We start from the raw sequence: 21,248 nt of genomic DNA on the forward strand, positions 1-21,248 counted from the left end.
CCCCAGCAGAGAACACCAAAAATGTACTAACCCTTTTTTTTTCCCTTTATATTTCAGATCCGTGTATGCAGAGGATTACGGTGGATTCCTTGGACTACCCTGGTAATGTCAGGTTGTTGCTGCTAGGTTGGTATCTTGCTGAGAATGAAATACAAGGAACCTTATGCTTTTTTTCCATGAATAAATTAATAATAATAATTTTAAAAAACGCATAGCGTCCCCATTATTTTTATTCTCAGCCGCCAGATACCAACCAAGCAGCAACAGCCTGACATTACCAGGGTGGGGGAGGACCATTGCTACTGGCCCTACTCAGCCTAAATAATGCAAACCTATTACCGCCTAGGCCCAGGAGCACCATTTTTGATGCTCCGGGCCTGTTGGTACTGGCTCTTCCTGGTACCCATGTGGCGATGGATACCAGGGTAATAATTGGGGGTTAGCGCTAGCAGTTTTTGGGGCTAACATTAAGCCCCGGCTTAGTAATGGATTCTGTCTATAAGGTGGCTTCCACTACTAAGCATGAAAATTAAATAAAAAAAAAAAAACAACAAGTTGGAAACGTTTTTTTTTATTTATACTCCCCTACAACCCTCGTTAGTAATTGTAGTAAAAAGAAAAAATGCAGATCATCACCGTAGCCCAAGGAATCCGCCATAATCCTCTGCACACATGGATTTAAAATGAGAAGAAAAATAACCCCAAAAATGGGTTAGTACATTTTTGGCATTCTTTGTTGAGGAAAGCACCCATATTGCAATGTCTTTTCAAAAAGGGAGCCTCTAATTGTTGCAAATCTACAACTCCCAGCATGCCCAGACAGTCTTTGGCATTGACATCCATGCTGGGAGTTGTAGTTTAGCAACAGCTGGAGTCTCCCTGTTTGGGAAGACACTGCCAGAAGGGTCTGTTCACATTATACAAAATGTACAATGTGAACAGAGCCTCAGGCTTACCACCCTGGCTCCTGTCTGTAGCTCCGTCCCTAATGACATCATCACTAGGGGCAGAGCTACACAGACCTGGCCAGGACAGGACGAGGGAGGTAAGTGGACCTCATCTTCTGTGTACATTATGTACAGCTATAGCTGTATATGTTGTATACTACACAAAGGGTTAGCCTACACTGTGCTGCAGTGTAAGTTAACTCTTTTCTAGCTTGGCTGGCACATAGTGTCAGCTCTGAAGGGGGTTAAGTGAACCAGCAATGTGTATACTGTATACACATTGCAGGTTCACTGTAAATTCTTGCTGAGCAGTAGATATACAATGTGTAACTACCTTCTCAGCATCAGCTGTGCTCTCGGTACTGTAGCCGTGGCACAGCAGAAGTCCAGATCTATGCAGGGACAGGGAAAATGCTGTATGGCTGTGAAGGGAAGTAGGGATGCTATGCAGTACTTCCCTCCGAGGATGCTGAAACTATGGCATTTTTGTTTAAAAAATACGCCATAGTCTCAGAATGCTGCGATTTGGCAAAAGTGCCAGATCACAGCAAAATACCGGGGTCAGGGGAACAAAACACCAAACCCAAAAATGTAAAGTGGGTTTGGCATTTTGTGTTTCCCTACTGACTCCCTGCTAACATCTGGCCACAGCGTTTTTTCCCACAGAAAAACGCCACATGGCCGTTTTGGCGTTTTCGGCGCAAAGTGCCCCCCCAAAAAAAGTGGAAACTAGCTTCAGGGTGTGTTAGGCGTCAGTTATTTTTTCCCTCCGTTGCTTGCAAAGCACTGAAGAGAAACTGATGCTAGAACTGATCCAATTCATTTGAATGGGACAGTTCCCAATTATCTGGTGTCTCAGTTTGGATGCCGGATGGTTGGACACACCGAACAGCACCGGACAGGGGAACCCATCTTGCTGCATTCCCCTGACTGGCATTCAGAATAATGAACACCGGTTGCTACACAACTGTTGACAACAGATGCATGTTGTCATCAGTTGTAGAATCATGTGCATTGAGTTTTAGGCAGGGTTCACACCGGACATATGTGAACCCAGCCACACATATATTTTTACTTTGCATTTAAAACTTAATATCCAAGATTTTAATTTGAGGATGATTTTCAGTCCAGAATCCTAACATGCTTCTGATTTCCTGCTGGGCTGGTGCTTATACAAAGTAGCATATTTTAGCACACAGAGCTTCAGTGTAAATCATGGGGGCAGAATATATTAGCAGCCTGAGTCATTGGTAAGGCAGAAGGTGTTTCAGACTTTATACCACGCAGCTAACCTGTAGTCCCTTACTTTAGCTCTGCCCAAATGGAGCAGAAATAAAATGCATACGACACTCCTTCATAAGGGTATTCTGGACACCAAAAAAAAAAAAAAGTAAATACATTTCTTTACTATAGTTATATGATTTTGTAATACAACTTTATATTTTTTTTTAAACTACTATATTTGTGTTAAATACTTTTATACATTGAGAGGCAGCAGTTAAAGCTGACACAGGGCTCTCTGCTGCCACCAATGTATGTGTCCGGAACTGTTGGGCTGGTCCTGGCACAGCTGCTCATCGCTGCCGCAGCTACACGCACAGCACTAGTGATAGGGGGCTATTATTTTGTATATTCTAATGCATTTTAGCATTAGAATATACAATATACTGTGGGAGACTCTCTATTGCTAGTACTGTGTGTGCAGCAGTGCCACCAATAAGTAACTGGGCAAGGACCAGGCCATGAACAGCCAAGAAATGTATTAAAAAAACGTTTGACTCTGGAATACCCCTTTAACTGATTGTGGTGGCGGGGTGTGTGGTGCAGGGCAGATGTTGTTACCCTAGGGGCAGATGGAATTAACACCTTGTATTCATGACGCCAGGGCGTGGTTTAGCCTATAACCACCCGAAGGTATACCGCTGGATCCTGGGCTAGGCACGGGGGCAATAAAGACTCTGATGCAAAGTTACGGACAATGGTAGCTTTACTGAGGGTAGACAGTTGGTAAAGTCTCTACAGTTCAGCCAGGGCCCAAGGAGGTGACCAGTGACATAGAGATCTTAAGGGCTTGCTGGGACTTGTAGTAGGACTGGACAATTTGGTGCAGGCCACACTGACTTGACAGATGACAGGGACTGACTTGACTTGACTCATAAAGCTGTGACTTTATCTTACTTGGATTGATGGTGGCTGCAGGACTTGATTGTCGAGGCCTCCAATACTCTGGACACTCACACTAGGCACAACTGCACTGGACCTCAGCAGGAAGCAAGAGCAGAGCTCAAAGAGAGAGATACTAGCTCCGTCCAGGGCTTATATGGGGGGACTAGCAGGGAGCCCATAGGTCACTCTTGGAATCACCTGAACACTGATACCTCCTGGGTAACAATCACATGACATAACTCTTAAAGATACAACACATTTTATAATACAATACACTGCAGAATATATGTACAGGGGGAAACAGGTGGAAGGGGCCCTGGGGAAACTGAAGGAAGCTGCCTGACAGGGCAGCAAGGGTATGGGGTAACATCTCCCGTACTGGGCCACCACATGATCATGACACAAAGTAACAAATGGGGGTCAGATGTATCAAAAGTGGTGCAAATTTAAAATTGAGTCCCTATGGAAATTATAAGCAGTAACCTCCTACTGGGCCAATACAGAAAATGATGTGTCCCCAAGGTATGCAATACCTTCAGTATGACTTTTTTTTATTCTTGAATTGGTCCTAAGTGCTTCCAGACAAAGTCTATCTTGTGTGGGGGGAAAAAGTAATGAAAAAGTTAAAATGGATAAATAATTATAGGAGGAAGGAAACAATTTACTGTCTGTAGCATAAGTATCAAGTGTGTCCTATGTAAATGATTAGGAGGCTGGTGCTGCTCTTCTGAGTGCTTGACCCATCAGCTTGAAATTCCCAGGACTCATAGATTTGTACTTTGCTTCTACAGTTGTATGGTAACCAGTAATGAGCTAAAACCTGGACTTACTTTACAAGGTGCTTCCAGTGTCGCTGCCCCAGTCCCTGCTGTGGTCCTTTTCTGGTGCTGGGGTCAATATGTCAGACTGAGGCACAGCTAATCCATGGCCAATCATGTCCCGCCTTGGCCAGTGATTGGCTAAATATTGGGCCCCGACAACAGAAAGAAGACAAGTAGCAAAGGTCTGGGCAGTGACATCAGAGGCACCAGGCAAATGACAGGAGGTAAGTGCAGTTGTTTTGTTTTTTGTTTTTTATTCTGCCAACTTGGGCAGGCTTTAAAAAAAAAAAAAATTTGGCGAAGGAGTACACCTTTCAAGAGGACCCATCAGCTCTCCAGATATTTTTGTTTTATTAAAAACTGGCATTTTACAAGAAAGAACTACTATGGAGCATCATTTTTTTAATTTTTTTATTTAAAGGGGTACTCTGGTGAAAACCTTTTTTCTTTTAAATCAGCTGGTGGCAGAAAGTTAAACAGATTTGTAAATTACTTCTATTAAAAAATCCTAATCCTTCCAGTACTTATTAGCTGCTGAATACTACAGTGGAAATTCCTTTCTTTTTGGAACACTGATGACATCACGAGCACAGTGCTCTCTGCTGACATCTCTGTCCATTTTAGCAACCATCCATAGCAGATGTATGCTAAGGGCAGCATGATGGCTCAGTGGTTAGCACTGCTGCCTTGCAGAGCTGGGGACTTGGGTTTAAATCCCACTAAGGACAACAATAAATAAAGTGTTATTATTATTATTATTATTATAATAACGTCAGCAGAGAGAACTGTGCTCGTGATGTCATCAGAGAGCATTCCAAAAAGAAAAGAATTTCCTCTGTAGTATTCAGCAGCTAATAAGTACAGGAAGGATTAAGATTTTTTAATAGAAGTAATTTACAAATCTGTTTAACTTTCTGCCACCAGTTGATTTAAAAGAAAAAAGGTTTTCACCGGAGTACCCCTTTAAAGTGGAACTCCGGTGGATTTTATTTTTTTTAAATCAACTGGTGCCAAAAAAGTTAAACAGATTTGTAAATTACTTCTACATAAAAATGTTAATCCTTCCAGTACTTGTCAGCTGCTGTATACTATAGAAGTTCTTTTCCTTTTGAATTTATTTTCTGTCTGACCACAGTGCTCTCTGCTGACACCTCTATCCATGTCAGGAACTGTCCAGAGAAGGAGCAAATCCCCATAGCAAACCTATCCTGCTCTGGACAGTTCCTGACATGGACAGAGGTGTCAGCAGAGAGCACTGTGATCAGACTGAAAAGAAATCAAAGAAGAAAAGAACTTCTTCTGTAGTATACAGCAGCTGATAAGTACTGGAAGGATTAGGATTTTTTTTAATAGAAGTTATTTACAAATCTGTTTAACTTTCTGGCACCAGCTGATTTAAAAAAATAAAAATAAAGTTTTCCACCGGAGTACCTCTTTTATGTATGTTGTGTCATTTTTCGGTTTCTAGAATAAAATGACAACTGGGTGTTGCCACTTGGTAGTGTACACTTGCTTGTACTGTCTAATCAGTGCTGACTATAGGGACACACCCCCTTTGACAAGGTGAATAGCAACAACCAGTAGTTAAAGGGGTACTCCCGTGGAAAACTTGTGCCAGAAAGTTAAACAGATTTGTAAATTACTTCTATTAAAAAATCTTAATCCTTCCAGTACTTTTTAGGGGCTGTATACTACAAAGGAAATGTTTTTCTTTTTGGATTTCTCTTATGTCACGAGCACAGTGCTCTCTGCTGACCTCTGCTGTCCATTTTAGGAACTGTCCAGAGCAGCATATGTTTTCTATGGGGATTTTCTCCTGCTCTGGACAGTTCCTAAAATGGACAGCAGAAGTCAGCAGAGAGCACTGTGATAAGAGCAATCCAAAAAGAAAAACCTTACCTCTGTAGTATACAGCCCCTAAAAAGTATTGGAAGGATTAAGATTTTTTTTTTTAATAGAAGTAATTTACAAATCTGTTTAACTTTCTGGCACCAGTTGATTTAAAAAAAAAAAAAAAAAAAAATTCCACGGGAGTACCCCTTTAACCTTTTCTTATGTGTCTAGAGGGAATAACAGAGGAACACCCCAATTTAGAGTTCTACAAAAAGATGCTTCAGAATTGTTATATTAAGACAGTGTTTCTCAACCAGTGTGAGTCCGGCTGTTTCAAAACTACAACTTCCAGCATGCCCGGACAGCCAACGGCTGTCCGGGCATGCTGAAAGTTGTAGTTTTGCAACAGCTGGAGACACACTGGTTGGGAGACACAGTATTAGGATACAAATTCACATGCTCACTATTCATTCTCCTCAATTCTTGCTGCTTGCCTTCTTTTTACATTAGCTTTAATAAGGACATAGCTGAGCTACAACATCTACAGTAAAGTTTAATATAGTCTAAAATCCCTTCGCTGTCTCTGCTTCGTGCCGCAGCTCTGTCTCTTCAGATTTCCTGCTGTATATACCACAAGTCTATATCCGGCTCTCCAGGACATCAGCTCATTTCTATTATAGCAAAGGCAGAATGGCTTTAAACTGCAGGTTACTAAGCCAGAAGGCGTAGAAAGAAATTATTGGGTAACTATTGCGAAATCTAGAAAGTAGCTTTAAATGTTATGGACCTTTAATATGAAAAAGCTGATCGCCATTTATTTTTAGACCCCCTAATATGCAGTTTGCAACCTTATACTGTCAGACATTTCATGTGTGGGCATGTCCATTCTAATCACATATGCTAGATGTAAAAACTTTGACTCCAGGATGATGCTGCCATCACCAGCTCTTATGTATCAACACATTCTAATTCCTATATGAACACATTATTATTCCTATATTGACACTGATGCCAAGGAATTTGTGAGTCTGACATGGGTGCTACAGCCTATGCAGTTCACTTTCTCTTTACATGCGATTCAGGGCACCCCCGAAATACTTGGATACCTTCTTCCCTCTTCACACCCTATGCCCTGTACCTCCTCCAGCTCCCCAACCCCTCGCTACTTTATCTAACAATAATGGAGGGGCAAGCTGTGCATAACTAGCTTGCCCCCTGACTGGTGAGCAGTTAAGGTTTTTAGCCCCCTCCCCCGCCTGTAAAATTTGTCGGTAACTGTAGTGGTATGTCCCATGGGTGGGGGGGAAGGAGTGCACCAATCATAGGTTTAATAGTTTCCCGGGTTTTCAGAGGCCCTCCCCTGGGTATTTATAGCTGGGGTGTTTCCCTCCCCCCCCCCCCCCCCCAATCTGCCCAGGACCCGGAGTTTTGCCCTCTCTCCCTTTTTGTATCTTTGTTTGCTGTAAGTCACAGCTTGGCGGTAAGAAGACGGTGAAAGCGGGGGCAACCCGGGGTAGACCTCCACACAGGACGGTGTGGCAGCACCTCTCGGGTTGACAAGAAGCCAATCGGTGTCTTTGTTACAGTTAAATTGTTATTTATATAAGTAATTTTAGAAATAAAGCTGTGGCCGATCCCCACCCACGCAAAATTTAAATTGTTGTCGTGTCAGTTATTATTTAATTCTTTATTGTAGTAAGGGGGAGGAGTAGTTATAGCCTGCTAGGAGGTAATTGGGTCTCAACAGTTGGGCCCTTTTACTAAGAGCAGTGAACAAGCCAAAGTCGCCCTGGCCACAAGAACTGCCCTGTCTGCACTAGCCTTTGAATCGACTATTTAAATATGCACCGATCTGCGTAATGAGTTAATTATCACATGTGATAGGGCCCTAACAGAAGTGGGGAAAAATGTAGAATGAGCTAACGAGGCAAAAATTTGTGAGTTGTCAGAAGTTTCATGACAGCCAACTATGTACAGGAGTAGCATAGACCCTACAACAGCAAAGTAATGACACACTTGTAATGAAGATTTAGAAAGCCGTTTAATTCACAATTCACAAAGCAAAATATATAGCACAAAGGTGTCCAATGCCTTTAAAATGCACTTCCACTTCTGAAGAAAAACACTTCTGAAGAGAACAGCCACAGCCCATGCTTGGTCTTGAAGGAATAGGAAAAAAAATAGATTTTTAGCACAAACTACTAGATCTCGTCAAACTAATATTCTCTAATATTTTCCACAAATATTCTTTTATTTCAAATAACATGTTTTGAGGTTGCATTACATCTTCATCAGATGCACACTTTGCATAAACTCAATTTGTTCCAAGCACCGGGACTGTTCTGATCGCTGTGTCCCCAGATGCTGTCAGCCATTTACTCCCGCAGCTCTTCTTAGTATTGAGTTTAGTATTGAGCTCAGGAAAGCTACTGGAGTAAATGACTGACAGCGTCTAGAGCAGTAAGGACAATCCTGGTGCTTTGAACAAATTAAAGGACATCTGCAGCGTTACAAACACTTACCCCCTATCCTCAAGATAGGGGATAAGTGTTTGATCGCAGGGGTCCCAACGCTGGGGCCCGAATGCTGGGGCCCCTAGCGATCTCCTGTACGGGGCCGCAGCTCTCCTGTGCAGGGGGAGTGCCAGCCGCAGCATGACGTTGCGGCCGGCACTCCTCCTCCATACATCCCTATGGGAGAGGTGGGGAGGCAGTGTTCGTGCCTCCCTGCATCCCCCATAGAATTGTATGGGGACGGGGAGGAGACGGGGCGTCACCGTCGACCTCTAGGGCATCAGCGTTGACCTCTAGGTCGACGCTACGTCACCATGAGCACTCATGGCGGCGCCCCGTTAGGTAGATTGGGGGGGTCCCAGCGGTCAGACCCCCGCGATCAAACACTTATCCCCTATCCTGTGGATAGGGGATAAGTGTAATGCCGCTGCAGTTGTCCTTTAAGATTATGCCAAATGTGCATCTGATGACGATGTAACGCAACCTCGAAACGTGTTATGTGTATGGAAACTTTGAAATAAAAGAATAATTGTGGATATTAGTTTGAGGAGATGTAATGGTTTGCACCAAAATTCCTATTCCTCCAAGACATTGTATGACCGGTGTGGTTGAAATCTTCTACCTTTTCCTGGAGGCTGCACCATGATACCAATATATACAATAATAATAACAATAAACAGGTCGAGATAAGCAATTGTGACTTTGAAAACAAAATAAGATTAGTTCCACATGTGGAAAACTATACAAGTACGATATACGGCACCATGAGAAGCTTTACTGTTTTTTCCATTTACAAATCACACAAATTCACAATAAAGCATATACAGTCCTCATCTGTCACCTAGGCTCCTTTCCCCAGTAGGGGAGCTGGTACTGTGGGATGTAATGTGATACTACAGTATGTACTACAAATAGTAAGAATTATCCTGCTATTCTGTCTTCTCTTTTTTACTTGTTATCTTCTATGCAACTGTTTCACAGCTGATCCATTACTCTGGATCAGCTATCTTAACTGCCCTGGATTGTTGAGTTGAGTTTTAACCTAGTATTCTTGTATGTCTCATGTTCTTTAGTTCTTGTCCCTTGTCCCACATGTATTTTTTAGGTTTTCATGTAATCCTGGTAATTGTATTTGGAAGTTGCTGTAGAATGCCAAGACTGTCTTGATGCAAACTTTGATGTTTCAGGTTTGTACCGCTTTGTTTCTCCAGGTCGTAAATCCTTTTCATTGTTTCTGCAAGGGAAAGTTTGTCCAGGGTTTCCAAAATGACATTGCAGGGACAGTAATGTTTATTTTGTCTGGTGATAGGTGAGCGCTTGGGTAAAGATTATGGGTGGTTAGCCAGGGCAATTCTTTGTTATTTTTTCTTGTTTTGTCATCTTCATCCTTGTCACCATCTATTCCAGTAGTCTATTTGTACATTGGTATTCTTCTTTTTGTTATCCATACATGTTTTTATGTTTTTATAGTGATGCCTTGCTTGTTACACAATTTGGTTCTACTGTTCTACTTGGGGGTTTCTGGGTTGTAGAAGCTAATATTAGGGCACTGGAAAGGTGACAGCTATAGGTGAAGCCAAGTTCTAACATCTAGTGGCCAGCCAGTCCAATAATTGTATAGTAGCTTAGAAGACAGAGGTGAATGCCCTCCTAGTGAATGTCTTCTAGTGCACAGATAGGAACAGCCCACAGCACAGAAACAGTATGTGCTTGTAGTTAGAAGCAAAATATGCTAAACAAGTTATTCAGAAAAATGATTGTGCGCACTTCTACACTATAATCGTTTTTTTGACATGGTTGGAAGTACACCTTAACTAACTGAGCAACTGCAGAAGAGTTGCTTGTTTATACATGTTTGTCCATGAACACAGGACACACCCATAAATAGTCAATAAAGATGTGGGGCGGCACTGCTATATGATAGTCCTCCATCTGTTACCTGCTAACTGTAGAGGTGCCGGATTGTTAGAGCTGTCGCAATCCCAAAGCCAGTCTTTCGGTGCTCAGTGGCACTAGCATAAGATCCACGTGTAAAACAATTGAAAAAAGAAATGCTCACGGCACTCGATGCCCTGGCATAAAAGGTGCTTCTTTATTTCAAACCAAAGGATTCACAAACTTCGAGAGTGGAGACATGAGGGACAGGTCAATGACCGTTTCACCGCTCCTGTAGCTTCTACTGGACCTTGAACCTTGGTCCAGTAGAAGCCGCAGGAGCAGTGAAACGGTCGCTGACCTGTCCCTCTTGTATCCACTCCCGATGTTTGTGAATCCTTTGGTTTGAAATAAAGAAGCACCTTTTATGCCAGTGCATCGAGTGCCGTGAGCATTTCTTCTTTCAATTGTTTGACACCCATAAATAGTATAGACCATATGAAGAAAGAATTGCATTGATCGCAGGTATTAGCTTCCCATTAACTCTCTGTTTTGTCATCCTTCCCAATTCTATTCTGCATAGGTGTTCAAGTAAGTAGAAAAATGACTAGGAGTTGAAAATGTCAAAAGGTAACAGAATTCACATAAGTTTACATAGCATAAGGGAAATCACTTATCACTCAAATCTTTTTAACATAATAAACCAGAGATTTCCTACTCTTACTGTTTAAATGGGGTTAGATAATTCCCAAGCCTGGTTCATACATTAACCTGAAAGACAAGCTGGTTAAGGACAATACAAAGTATTTGTAACCACAAGGGATCAATAATAATAATAACTCATAGACATTTGTTAGAATATTCTCACATATGGCAGTTTTATTGCAAAAATCCCATTGATCTGAAAGGAGGTGTTTTGGCAGCAAGAACACGCTTTCATGCAAACCCCATTCAGATGAATGAGACACTCATATACATTTCTGCAACAAATCTGCTGCAAGGTCCTTGGGCTTGGAAACTTTAGTTTGTAACTGGATTGAACACTGGCTCATGGATCGTACCCAGAGAGTGGTGGTCAATGATTCGTACTCTGATTGGTCCCCGGTTATTACTGGTGTACCCCAAGGTTCAGTACTGGGCCCGCTGCTGTTTAATTTATTTATCAATGATATAGAGGATGGTATTAACAGCTCTATTTCTATCTTTGCAGATGACACCAAGCTTTGTAGCACGGTACAGTCTATAGAGGATGTGCATAAGTTACAAGATGACTTGGATAGACTAAGTGTCTGAGCATCCACTTGGCAAATGAGGTTCAATGTGGATAAATGTAAAGTTATGCATCTGGGTACTAATAACCTGCACGCGTCGTATGTCTTAGGGGGGATTAAACTGGCAGAGTCACTGGTAGAGAAGGATCTGGGTGTACTTGTAGATCACAGACTACAGAATAGCATGCAATGTCAGGCTGCTGCTTCCAAAGCCGGCAGGATATTGTCATGTATAAAAAGAGGCATGGACTCGAGGGGCAGGGACATAATACTCCCCCTTTATAAAGCATTGGTACGGCCTCACCTGGAATATGCTGTTCAGTTTTGGTCGCCTGTTCATAAAAGGGACACTGCGGAGTTGGAAAGGGTGCAGAGACGCGCGACTAAACTAATATGGGGCATGGAACATCTTAGCTATGAGGAGCGATTAAAGGAGTTACAATTGTTTAGTCTTGAGAAGAGACGTTTAAGGGGGGATATGATAAACGTATATAAGTATATAAATGGCCCATACAAAAAATATGGAGAAAAACTGTTCCAGGTTAAACCCCCCCAAAGGACGAGGGGGCACTCCCTCCGTCTGGAGAAGAAAAGGTTTAGTCTAAAGGGGCGGCACGCCTTCTTTACCGTGAGGACTGTGAATTTATGGAACGGTCTACCTCAGGAACTGGTCACAGCAGGAACAATTAACAGCTTTAAAGCAGGGTTAGATACATTCCTGGAACAAAATAACATTAATGCTTATGTAGAATTATAAAACTACATCCCTTTCCCTTATCCCCTTACATCCTTCCCTTCAATCCCCTGGTTGGACTTGATGGACGTATGTCTTTTTTCAACCATACTAACTATGTAACTATGTAACTATGTGAACAGTCCCTTAAACATACAGTATCATCTAGCTGTACACAAAAACGTTTGCTATTTAAGATTAGGGACAAAACCTGTGTAGAAGAAGAGTGGTGCAGTTTCCCATAGCTATGTGCAACTGCACCACTCTTCCTCTACACCAGTTTTGATAAATTTCCCCCATAGATCTTATTTAAATAACCATGGCAGGAAAAAAAAAAAATTTTCAACCATCTTGCAGTTATCGCAGTTTTCCTCGCAGAAATATCACACGTGAAATACACAGCTGAGCACTTTTGCTCCTCCATTTTAGAAATCTGTGGGGATCACAGCACCTAGACCCCAAAGGTCAAAACTTGAAATGTCAATCTAGCATACGTACACATTAAACCAATACTATCCATTTTTTCCAAGCCAGAGTTATTTGCACCATTTGTTTCTATGGGCAGAAGTCGATAGCTAGCAGCTGGAGATTCTGATGGAGCAGCCTCTCATATTTTCAATGGGATTCTGCTGCGCCATGCACACTACTGAATTTCCCATTCTGATTCTGGAAATTCAGATTCCAGACTCTGTCAAAGAATGAACATCTTCATAATGCTGACTACATTGCTGTCAAAAGGGACGACGCACAATCACATGCTAGGTGCGATGGTGCCTGCTACATACAGAATGTCCACTCCGAGTGGATAGTCTGTAGTGAGTGTGCACATACCCTAAAGAGTGCAGAGGTAGCAGTCACACCTTGGCCTTGGCACCTAAAGTTACGGAAAAGGCATAAGAAATGCTACATAAGAAAATGTTATGTATATTTTAACTCTTATCATATGTACAGTGCCCTGAGTACAAGGGCCATATAAAAATAATATAAATTGCACAGGGTAGCTAAGAAGCCCTGTTACAGATCCTTCATTAGGGTCAGGAGCTTTAAGGACTACCTGTCATGATCTTGTTACATTTTATAATCCCCCGAGTTCACTGCCCCCATTATGATAACCCCCCCCCCCCCCCTGCCTTTATTTTTATTATTTTTTAGTTTTTCTACCTTGATATTGCTCTGTATTTTCTGCTCAGTCTCAGTCAGATTCACAGACTGGGAAGGGGCGTTATCCAGTAAGTGTGACATCATCTGGAGCCATACAAGAGAGAACTTCCTCCCTTACTCTGTTACACACAGCCCAGAGCAGTTCACTGTGAGATGAGCTATGACTGGATAAGGCTGCACACACACCTCTCAGCACTCCAGACTGCATTTCCTGATTTTGGATTTCTGCCAGGCCAGCAGGAGCCCAAAGTCTGTGCAAGAGATGGGGAAAAATGTGCTCTGGAAAAGGAGGGAGACACCTAGTGGGAGGAGACACCAAGGAGGGAGACAGTAGGGAGACACCTAGTGGCAGCTTTTTCAAGCATAAATAAAACATAGCAAACTTAAGTTTTTAAACAAAGTACATTGGAAAGATTTTTTTGTTTACCATAAGGAGTGAAATAGCAAAAATTTGTTTTAATGACAGTGCCCATTTCATATACACATCTGACACCATATCTTCAGCCAGTGAATTCTATGTTTCAAAGTCAGACCATGTCATGGCAAACACCACAGTGATTAAAAAAGGCAATACTAAGGGTTGCTAACAGTGCTTAACAGAAGTGTTGGGATTAGTCCAGGAATTTTCTGCTTCTACACAATATTTACATTGGAATAATGGCTGTGTACAAGTTGTGCAGTCCTTCAGGAGATTTCTAAAGAGCATAGGCTTCCATTGATGGGTTCCTGATGAACTACATAAGACAAGTAGCACACAAATAAGCCTTTTACATGCACTTTTTCGGGAAGGGAGATAAGATTTGCCCAGCAGTGGCACTTTAGAAAAATGTGTGTGAATGACCGACTGGTCTATTTATAAGCAGGTATTTTAACATTCAGACTTTCCACTGTGGCATTATTGGGTGTGAGTAGACTGTCATTTGGGGGGAATATGAAATCTCATCTTGTTTACAAAGTTATTTTTAGGGGTAATGGAAAAAAAGGGAAGGATTACATCTCTGTCAGTCCCAAGTAATTCTGCCACCAGTCTAACAAGGAAACTTTTTTCCTTTAAATAATCTCCTGTTTGTTTAACACATTCACTGCCAAATAACTGCGTTACCTGGGGTGATAGGAAGTGATTGGCTATACCTTTATAATAAGCAATTTTCTTTTATGACAGATATTCTATTTGTTAAGTAAGTTTCCTGTCCTATTCTGAGGGTATAAACAACTTTACAACTAATAAAGAAGCATTAGACATTGGGAAGGATTATAAAGACAAGCGCAAATAAACCACTGCTGTTACCCATAGCAACCAGACTTGACTGGTATGGAAAATTCTTAATAATTTCTTATCTGTTATTTATTATTTACTCCCACTTTAAGTTCCCTTAAATGGGCACTGTCACCAACTTAATTTTTTGATATGTTGTAGTACTTATGTACTACAACATATCTCTAATATATTGTCATTATTTTTTTTTTTTATTAACAGGGTGAAGTTTACGTTTAAAAACCGGCCACTAGGGGTCACCCTCCTAGTGGCCAGCTGCAGCCTGGCGTGACGTCACGCCTGAAAAAGGACTGATTTTGGCCTGGCAATCAGTCCTTTTTCATTTAGGCTGAACTCGCTCCCTGCCTGTCAATCAGACATTAGCTCCCCGGCCACTGGCTGGGAGGCCACTCCTCCCGCACATGTCGTCGCCGCCGCTGTCCCTGCACGCCCGCTGCCGGACTCTGCAGGTATCAGAACGGAGGGAACGGGGTATGCGGGGCGGGGGGTTTGTGATGGAGGAAACGGAATATGCGGGCGGGTGGGGGTTTGTGATGGAGGGAACGGGGTATGGGGGTTTGACGGATGGAACGGGCTAGCGCCGTAGCGCCGTATGGCACTAACTTATAGTTTATTTACACAGGGTGCCTCCAGCTTTTTCACTACTACAACTCCCAGCATGCCCTGACAGCCAATAGATGTCAGGGCAAGCTGAGAATTGTAGTGGTGAAACAGCTGGAGGCACTCTGTGTAGATAAACTAAGGGCGGAAGTCCCCCCCCCCCAGCAAGCATCAGTGACGTGGTGCCTGCTGGGGAAGTCTGCCTGGTAGCGAGCACACTGCCAGACAGACAAAAAGTTATTTTTAATATAATAAAAAGAAAAATTTAAAGCAGGGAGGGGGTTAGGGATAGATTGGCAATAGGCAAGGACAGAAAAAAAAAAATATAGGATGGTGGGAGCTACCCTTTAAGCTCAAATCTAACTTCTTTGTTTAACAACACTGAGGCTAAGTTTCCACTTGGGTTTTTTTCTGGCAGTTTTCGGAAAACTGCCACTGTAGCTTTTGAGCCAAAGTCAGAAGTGGATCCATAAGGGAGGAGAAGTGTAAGTCCTTCCTTTATATGTCATATTCCTTTTGAATACATTTCTGGCTTTCGCTCAAAAACTGCAGTGGAAGTTTTCCAAAAACTGCCAGAAAAAAAACCAAGTGGAAACTTAGCCTAATAAGGGTGGATTCTATGACCTTTCCATTCATCTGAACGAGGCTTTCAGAGCTCTACGTGCCGGCCATCAAACAACCCTATTCAGATGAATGGAAGTGATTTTCAGTTGCAGAACTCTTCGCAACAATATATCCCAAATAAGAGCTAAGAGTAAGTATACTGTTTATGTAAGTTCTGTTACATGGTTTTATTCATTGTCACTTGCTTCTGTTCAGTTGTCTGTATTGTAGGATTCCTACAAATATACCAGAGCTGTTCTTAGATCCATTAGTATTTCATGTACCCAACAGAAAATGATTATGATTTAGAAAAATGTGGTGTCTCAGTATATGCAATAATGCCCCTACTCTGTCAGCTCTGTATACGAAAAGCAAATCTTAAAGCACAAATACCCCGTGCAAAATAAATACAATACGAGTATTAATGACACAGAAGTATAATGTAAACAATGAATATAGGAAGATAAAAACAGCATAAAGTTAATCATAATGTCCTACATGAGATCAATTTTTACCGATACGAGCTACTGTTTATACGTATGCCAGATATCAATTTATTTTTATAAATAAGACAGAAATAATAGAATATTGTTAGAACACAGAAATATTATTGTAGAAGATTGCAAACATTTGCTGATTAATAAATACATTAAAACTATAGGATAGTAAAACTTTTGTTATGATCTAAGAAAGCTGCAAAGAGCTATGTTCTGGTTATCAGATAATGTAGCTTTATACACAAATAATAGATAAATAGATAGATAGATAGATATAAACATAACCATTTATTGAAATAGAACTATGCATAGATGAATAGCTGTAAGATTGAGTAAATCATAGGTAAACTCATGTGAAATGGAGATAGATAGATAGATAGATAGATAAAGGAGATAGATTGATAAAGGAGATAGATAGATAGATAGATAGATAGATGGATAAATAAAGGAAATAGATAGATAGTAGTAGAGATGGTAGCACTCCTTTAGTAGAACATGCAATGGTGCCTTCCGCTGCTGATCCTTCCGCTGCTTATACTTGAAGAAAAGTCGGTGGCACTCCCAAAACAGTGAAAAAAGTGATGTTTATTCACTCCCACACAGAGCTACGTTTCGGCAACCTCACGCTGCCATTTTCAAGCCTTGAAAATGGCACCGTGAGGTTGCCGAAACGTAGCTCTGTGTGGGAGTGAATAAACATCACTTTTTTCACTGATTGGGAGTGCCACCGACTTTTCTTCAAGTAGATAAATAGATAGAGATAGATAGATAGATAGATATGAGATAGATAGATAGATAGATATTAGATAGATAGATATGAGATAGATAGATATGAGATAGATAGACAGACAGATAGATAGATAGATAGATATGAGATAGATAGGAAGATAGAGGAGATATACAGAAAGATATGAGATATATATGAGATAGATATGAGATAGATAGATAGATAGATATAAAAGGGATAGAGAACTAGACAAATAGATAAAAGATGATAAATATGCAGATAGATAGATAGATAGATAGATAGATATAGATAGATTAATAAATATCTATGAATGGGAGAGAGAACAAGACAAATAGATAAAAGATGATAAATATGCAGATAGATAGATAGATATTAGATAGATAGATAGATAGAGGAGATAGATAGATAGATAGATAGATAGGAGATAGATAAATAAATAGATAGATAGAAAGATAGAGGAGATAGATAGAAAGATATGAGATAGATATGAGATAGATAGATAGATAAAGGAGATATATAGATAGATGATAGATAGATAGATAGATAGATAAAATAGCTATAAAAGGGATAGAGAACTAGACAAATAGATAAAAGATTAAAAATATGCAGATAGATAGATAGATATTAGATAGATAGATATGAGATAGATATGAGATAGATAAATAGATATATAGATATGAGATAGATAGATAAATAGATGGATATATAGATAGATAGATAGATAGATAGATAGATAAAGGAGATAGATAGATAGATAGATAGATAGATAAAATAGCTATAAAAGGGTTAGAGATCTAGACAAATAGATACAATATGATAAATATGCAGACAGATAGATAGATAAATAAATATGAGATAGATAGATAGATAGATAGATAGATAGATGAAAGATAGAGATAGCTAGATAGATAGATAGATAGATGACTGATAAATACAGCAGTAAAGAATAATTAATTTGCCTCATAACTTATTACTATCTTGCATGTTACTCATGAAAACCTTGGATTACAAATTAAGCAGAATTCCAGCATAGAGGAAGTAAAGCTTAAAGCAGTGTATGTTAGGAGGTGTTGTCTGAGAGAAAGTCCAGCTGTATGAAGTATATATATATATATATACTGTAGAAGCCAATAAGAATGTGAACACTGTCATACAAGCACTAATGTTTTCTTCCCATACCTGTATAGCCCATCTCATCCCCTATAGTGTACACTATTTATACAGATGTATAAGAGAAGATTATGTAACTGAACTGTTTTTCATTTATTCTACAAGATCATTGTAATGTGACTTATACATTTATGGAAAATCACAGACAGTTTTTTGATTTATAAAGATGGATTGAGACCATTTCAAATTCACTTTTACTACCAAAGGGGCTCGGATACATGGGTGATGGATGTGTAATTAATCTGCTAATAAACTTTTTATAAAAATAACCATCAACAGTTAATGTGTCATTTATTTCGTAATAAATAATATATTCATAGTCACCACCTTCCAACAACACTGCTAAACTCTGAATGGACTAATACAAGATGCAAAGTACTTAATACTCAGTCTACAAAGAAGTCAAATAATCGAACTCTTCTAGATTACATTGGTGTCAATTCACAAGATGTTTGCTAAAGAATAAGTTAGAATGTTTATCTGCAGTCCTCTAAATATACCTTGTACATCTGACTACCTGTGTAACTATCTACCCTGCAGCTTCACTACACATAGATCTATACAACCTTTTATATCTGTACATGAGAAGCTGAATTAAAGTAAATTAACCTACTGTTTCCCATTACACCACAGAACATTTAGATCAGTGGTTCCCAACCAGGGTGCCTCTAAGTGTTGCAAAACTACAACTCCCAGCATGCCTGGACAGCCAAAGGCTGTCCAGGCATGCTGGGAGTTGTAGTTTTGCAACATCTGGAGGCACCCTGGTTGGGAAACACTGTTGTAAAAGTACATCATATTTAATATCAGAGCACTACAATGCAGTGACAAAGGACACTATATATATATACATATATATATATAAATATCCATAACATTTAATGCTGCCATACACATTAAATCTGATTTATTAGGAGGAAAGGGTTTTGTCCTGTCTCCAGCTGTAATGTGTGGCAAAGACAGACAAGGTGACACATGTATTGATGAGGGGGTCCACCTACTGCTGAATAGAAATGCACAAGACATATAGACATAGAGAAGGGATGTGTACAGTACAGTGGCATGCCCTTACCCTGCTGGTGCAGATGACTGGTCTGTAGGTCTCCTCAGCTGGCAGGCTGGTGAACTGTTGCATGGACAACATGCTGAGCTCACATCCCCGCACTTTCCTGCTGAATCTCCACCTTCTCCTCCCCACTCAGGGATCTCTACTGTCCCCCCCACGTGCTGAGGATGAAGGGTCCCAGCATCTTGTCAGCCCCCGACACGCCTCTCATGATGGAGCAACAAGTCAGGGGGCGCTATACATGTTCCGGGGCTCCCTCCGCTGTGGACTGTCATATACACTGCCTGGATCCTGCAAGATCAGACACAGACCCTGAGGAAGTGCAGACACATTACCACATGGACTGCTTGTATCTATGGGGAGTGTGGACAAGGGCCAACAGTGATCACTCACAATATCATCATAGATTAGGTAGGTAGATAGGTAGGTAGATAGATAGATAGGCAGACAGATAGATATATATTAGATAGATAGATAGATATGAGAGATAGATATATATTAGATAGATAGATATGAGAGAGAGATATATATTAGATAGATAGATATGAGAGAGAGATATATATTAGATAGAAAGATATGAGAGATAGATATATATTAGATAGAAAGATATGAGAGATAGATAGATATGAGAGATAGATATATATTAGATAGATATGAGAGATAGATATATATTAGATAGATAGATATGAGAGATAGATATATTAGATAGATAGATATGAGAGATAGATATATATTAGATAGAAAGATATGAGAGATAGATATGAGAGATAGATAGATATGAGAGATAGATATATATTAGATAGATATGAGAGATAGATAGATAGATAGATATAAGAGATAGATATATATTAGATAGATAGATAGATAGCTATGAGAGATAGATATATATTAGATAGATAGATATGAGAGATAGATAGATAGATATGAGAGATAGAGATAGATAGATATGAGAGATAGAGAGATAGATATATATTAGATAGATAGATAGATATGAGATAGATAAATAGATAGATAGATATGAGATAGATTGTAGAGATAGATAGATATGAGAGATAGATAAATATATTAGATATAGATAGATAGAGATAGATAGATAGGAGAGATAGATAGTTATGATATATATATATATATATATATATATATTAGATAGATAGATATGAGATATATATATATTAGATAGATAGATATGAGCTATATATATATATTAGATAGATATGAGATATATAATATATATATATATATAATAGTTTGGTATGAACTAAAGTGCTGGCTGACTTATTCTTTGTCTGTATTGCACATATGGGGGAGTGGCTACCTCCATGTTGGCCTTGCACCCCACCCACCTCTATCAGGTGTGTATATAAGGTGTCGTGGATGTTCCAGACCCTGCCATGCTTACTGAACTGTTCACACAGAGGCATATTCACAGTGTAGGGTCCGTCCCAATGAGGCCACCTTATCGCGGTGGGACGGTCCAAGCTATTTGACCGCCGGCGGAGACAAATTTGCGAACTAAGTGCCTCACTATTTCATAGTTTCACATTTGCATCTATTACACCATAGCTGTATAGCTCTCCATGTTTTATCTGCATGTTCATGTTTCACCTATATCCTTGTGCTGGCAGTGTGCTGCTGCATTCTTATGTTGCTATATATGATAGATAGATATGAGAGATAGATATATATTAGATATGAAAGATACAGAAGTCCAAAAGAACAGCACATCCGCCCATGTATGACTAGAATAAGGTGCACGCCATCATATGGTTCATGGTCCAACATCAATCCATTGGAAAGGATCGCAGCACACAAAAGGATTTTCTGCGTTTCTGCTGCCTCACACCACCTTTCTCAAGCATAGATAGATAGATATGATAGATTAGGGGCGGACACAGACAGCAGAGGGCCCCTGTGCAAAGAAAATGCCCCCCCCCCAGGTAATATGTTTGCTAGGTAAGCGGGTAGTAT

At 40.3% G+C, this 21,248-nt stretch overlaps 1 protein-coding gene across 1 annotated transcript in view; it reads right to left on the bottom strand.

The window, feature by feature from the left end:
* The window catches only part of CORIN (corin, serine peptidase), a 300,775-nt gene extending 281,224 nt beyond the window's left edge, over window positions 1-19,551 (bottom strand). Inside the window, exon 1 of the mRNA XM_056557481.1 lies at window positions 19,287-19,551. Coding sequence (XP_056413456.1) covers window positions 19,287-19,358 — 72 coding nt within the window. The 5' untranslated portion in view covers window positions 19,359-19,551. The remainder of the gene's footprint in view (window positions 1-19,286) is intronic.
* Between the last annotated feature and the right edge of the window lie 1,697 nt (window positions 19,552-21,248).

This window comes from Hyla sarda, chromosome 1, assembly GCF_029499605.1.
Source record: "Hyla sarda isolate aHylSar1 chromosome 1, aHylSar1.hap1, whole genome shotgun sequence".
NCBI classification, from domain to species: Eukaryota; Metazoa; Chordata; class Amphibia; order Anura; family Hylidae; genus Hyla; species Hyla sarda.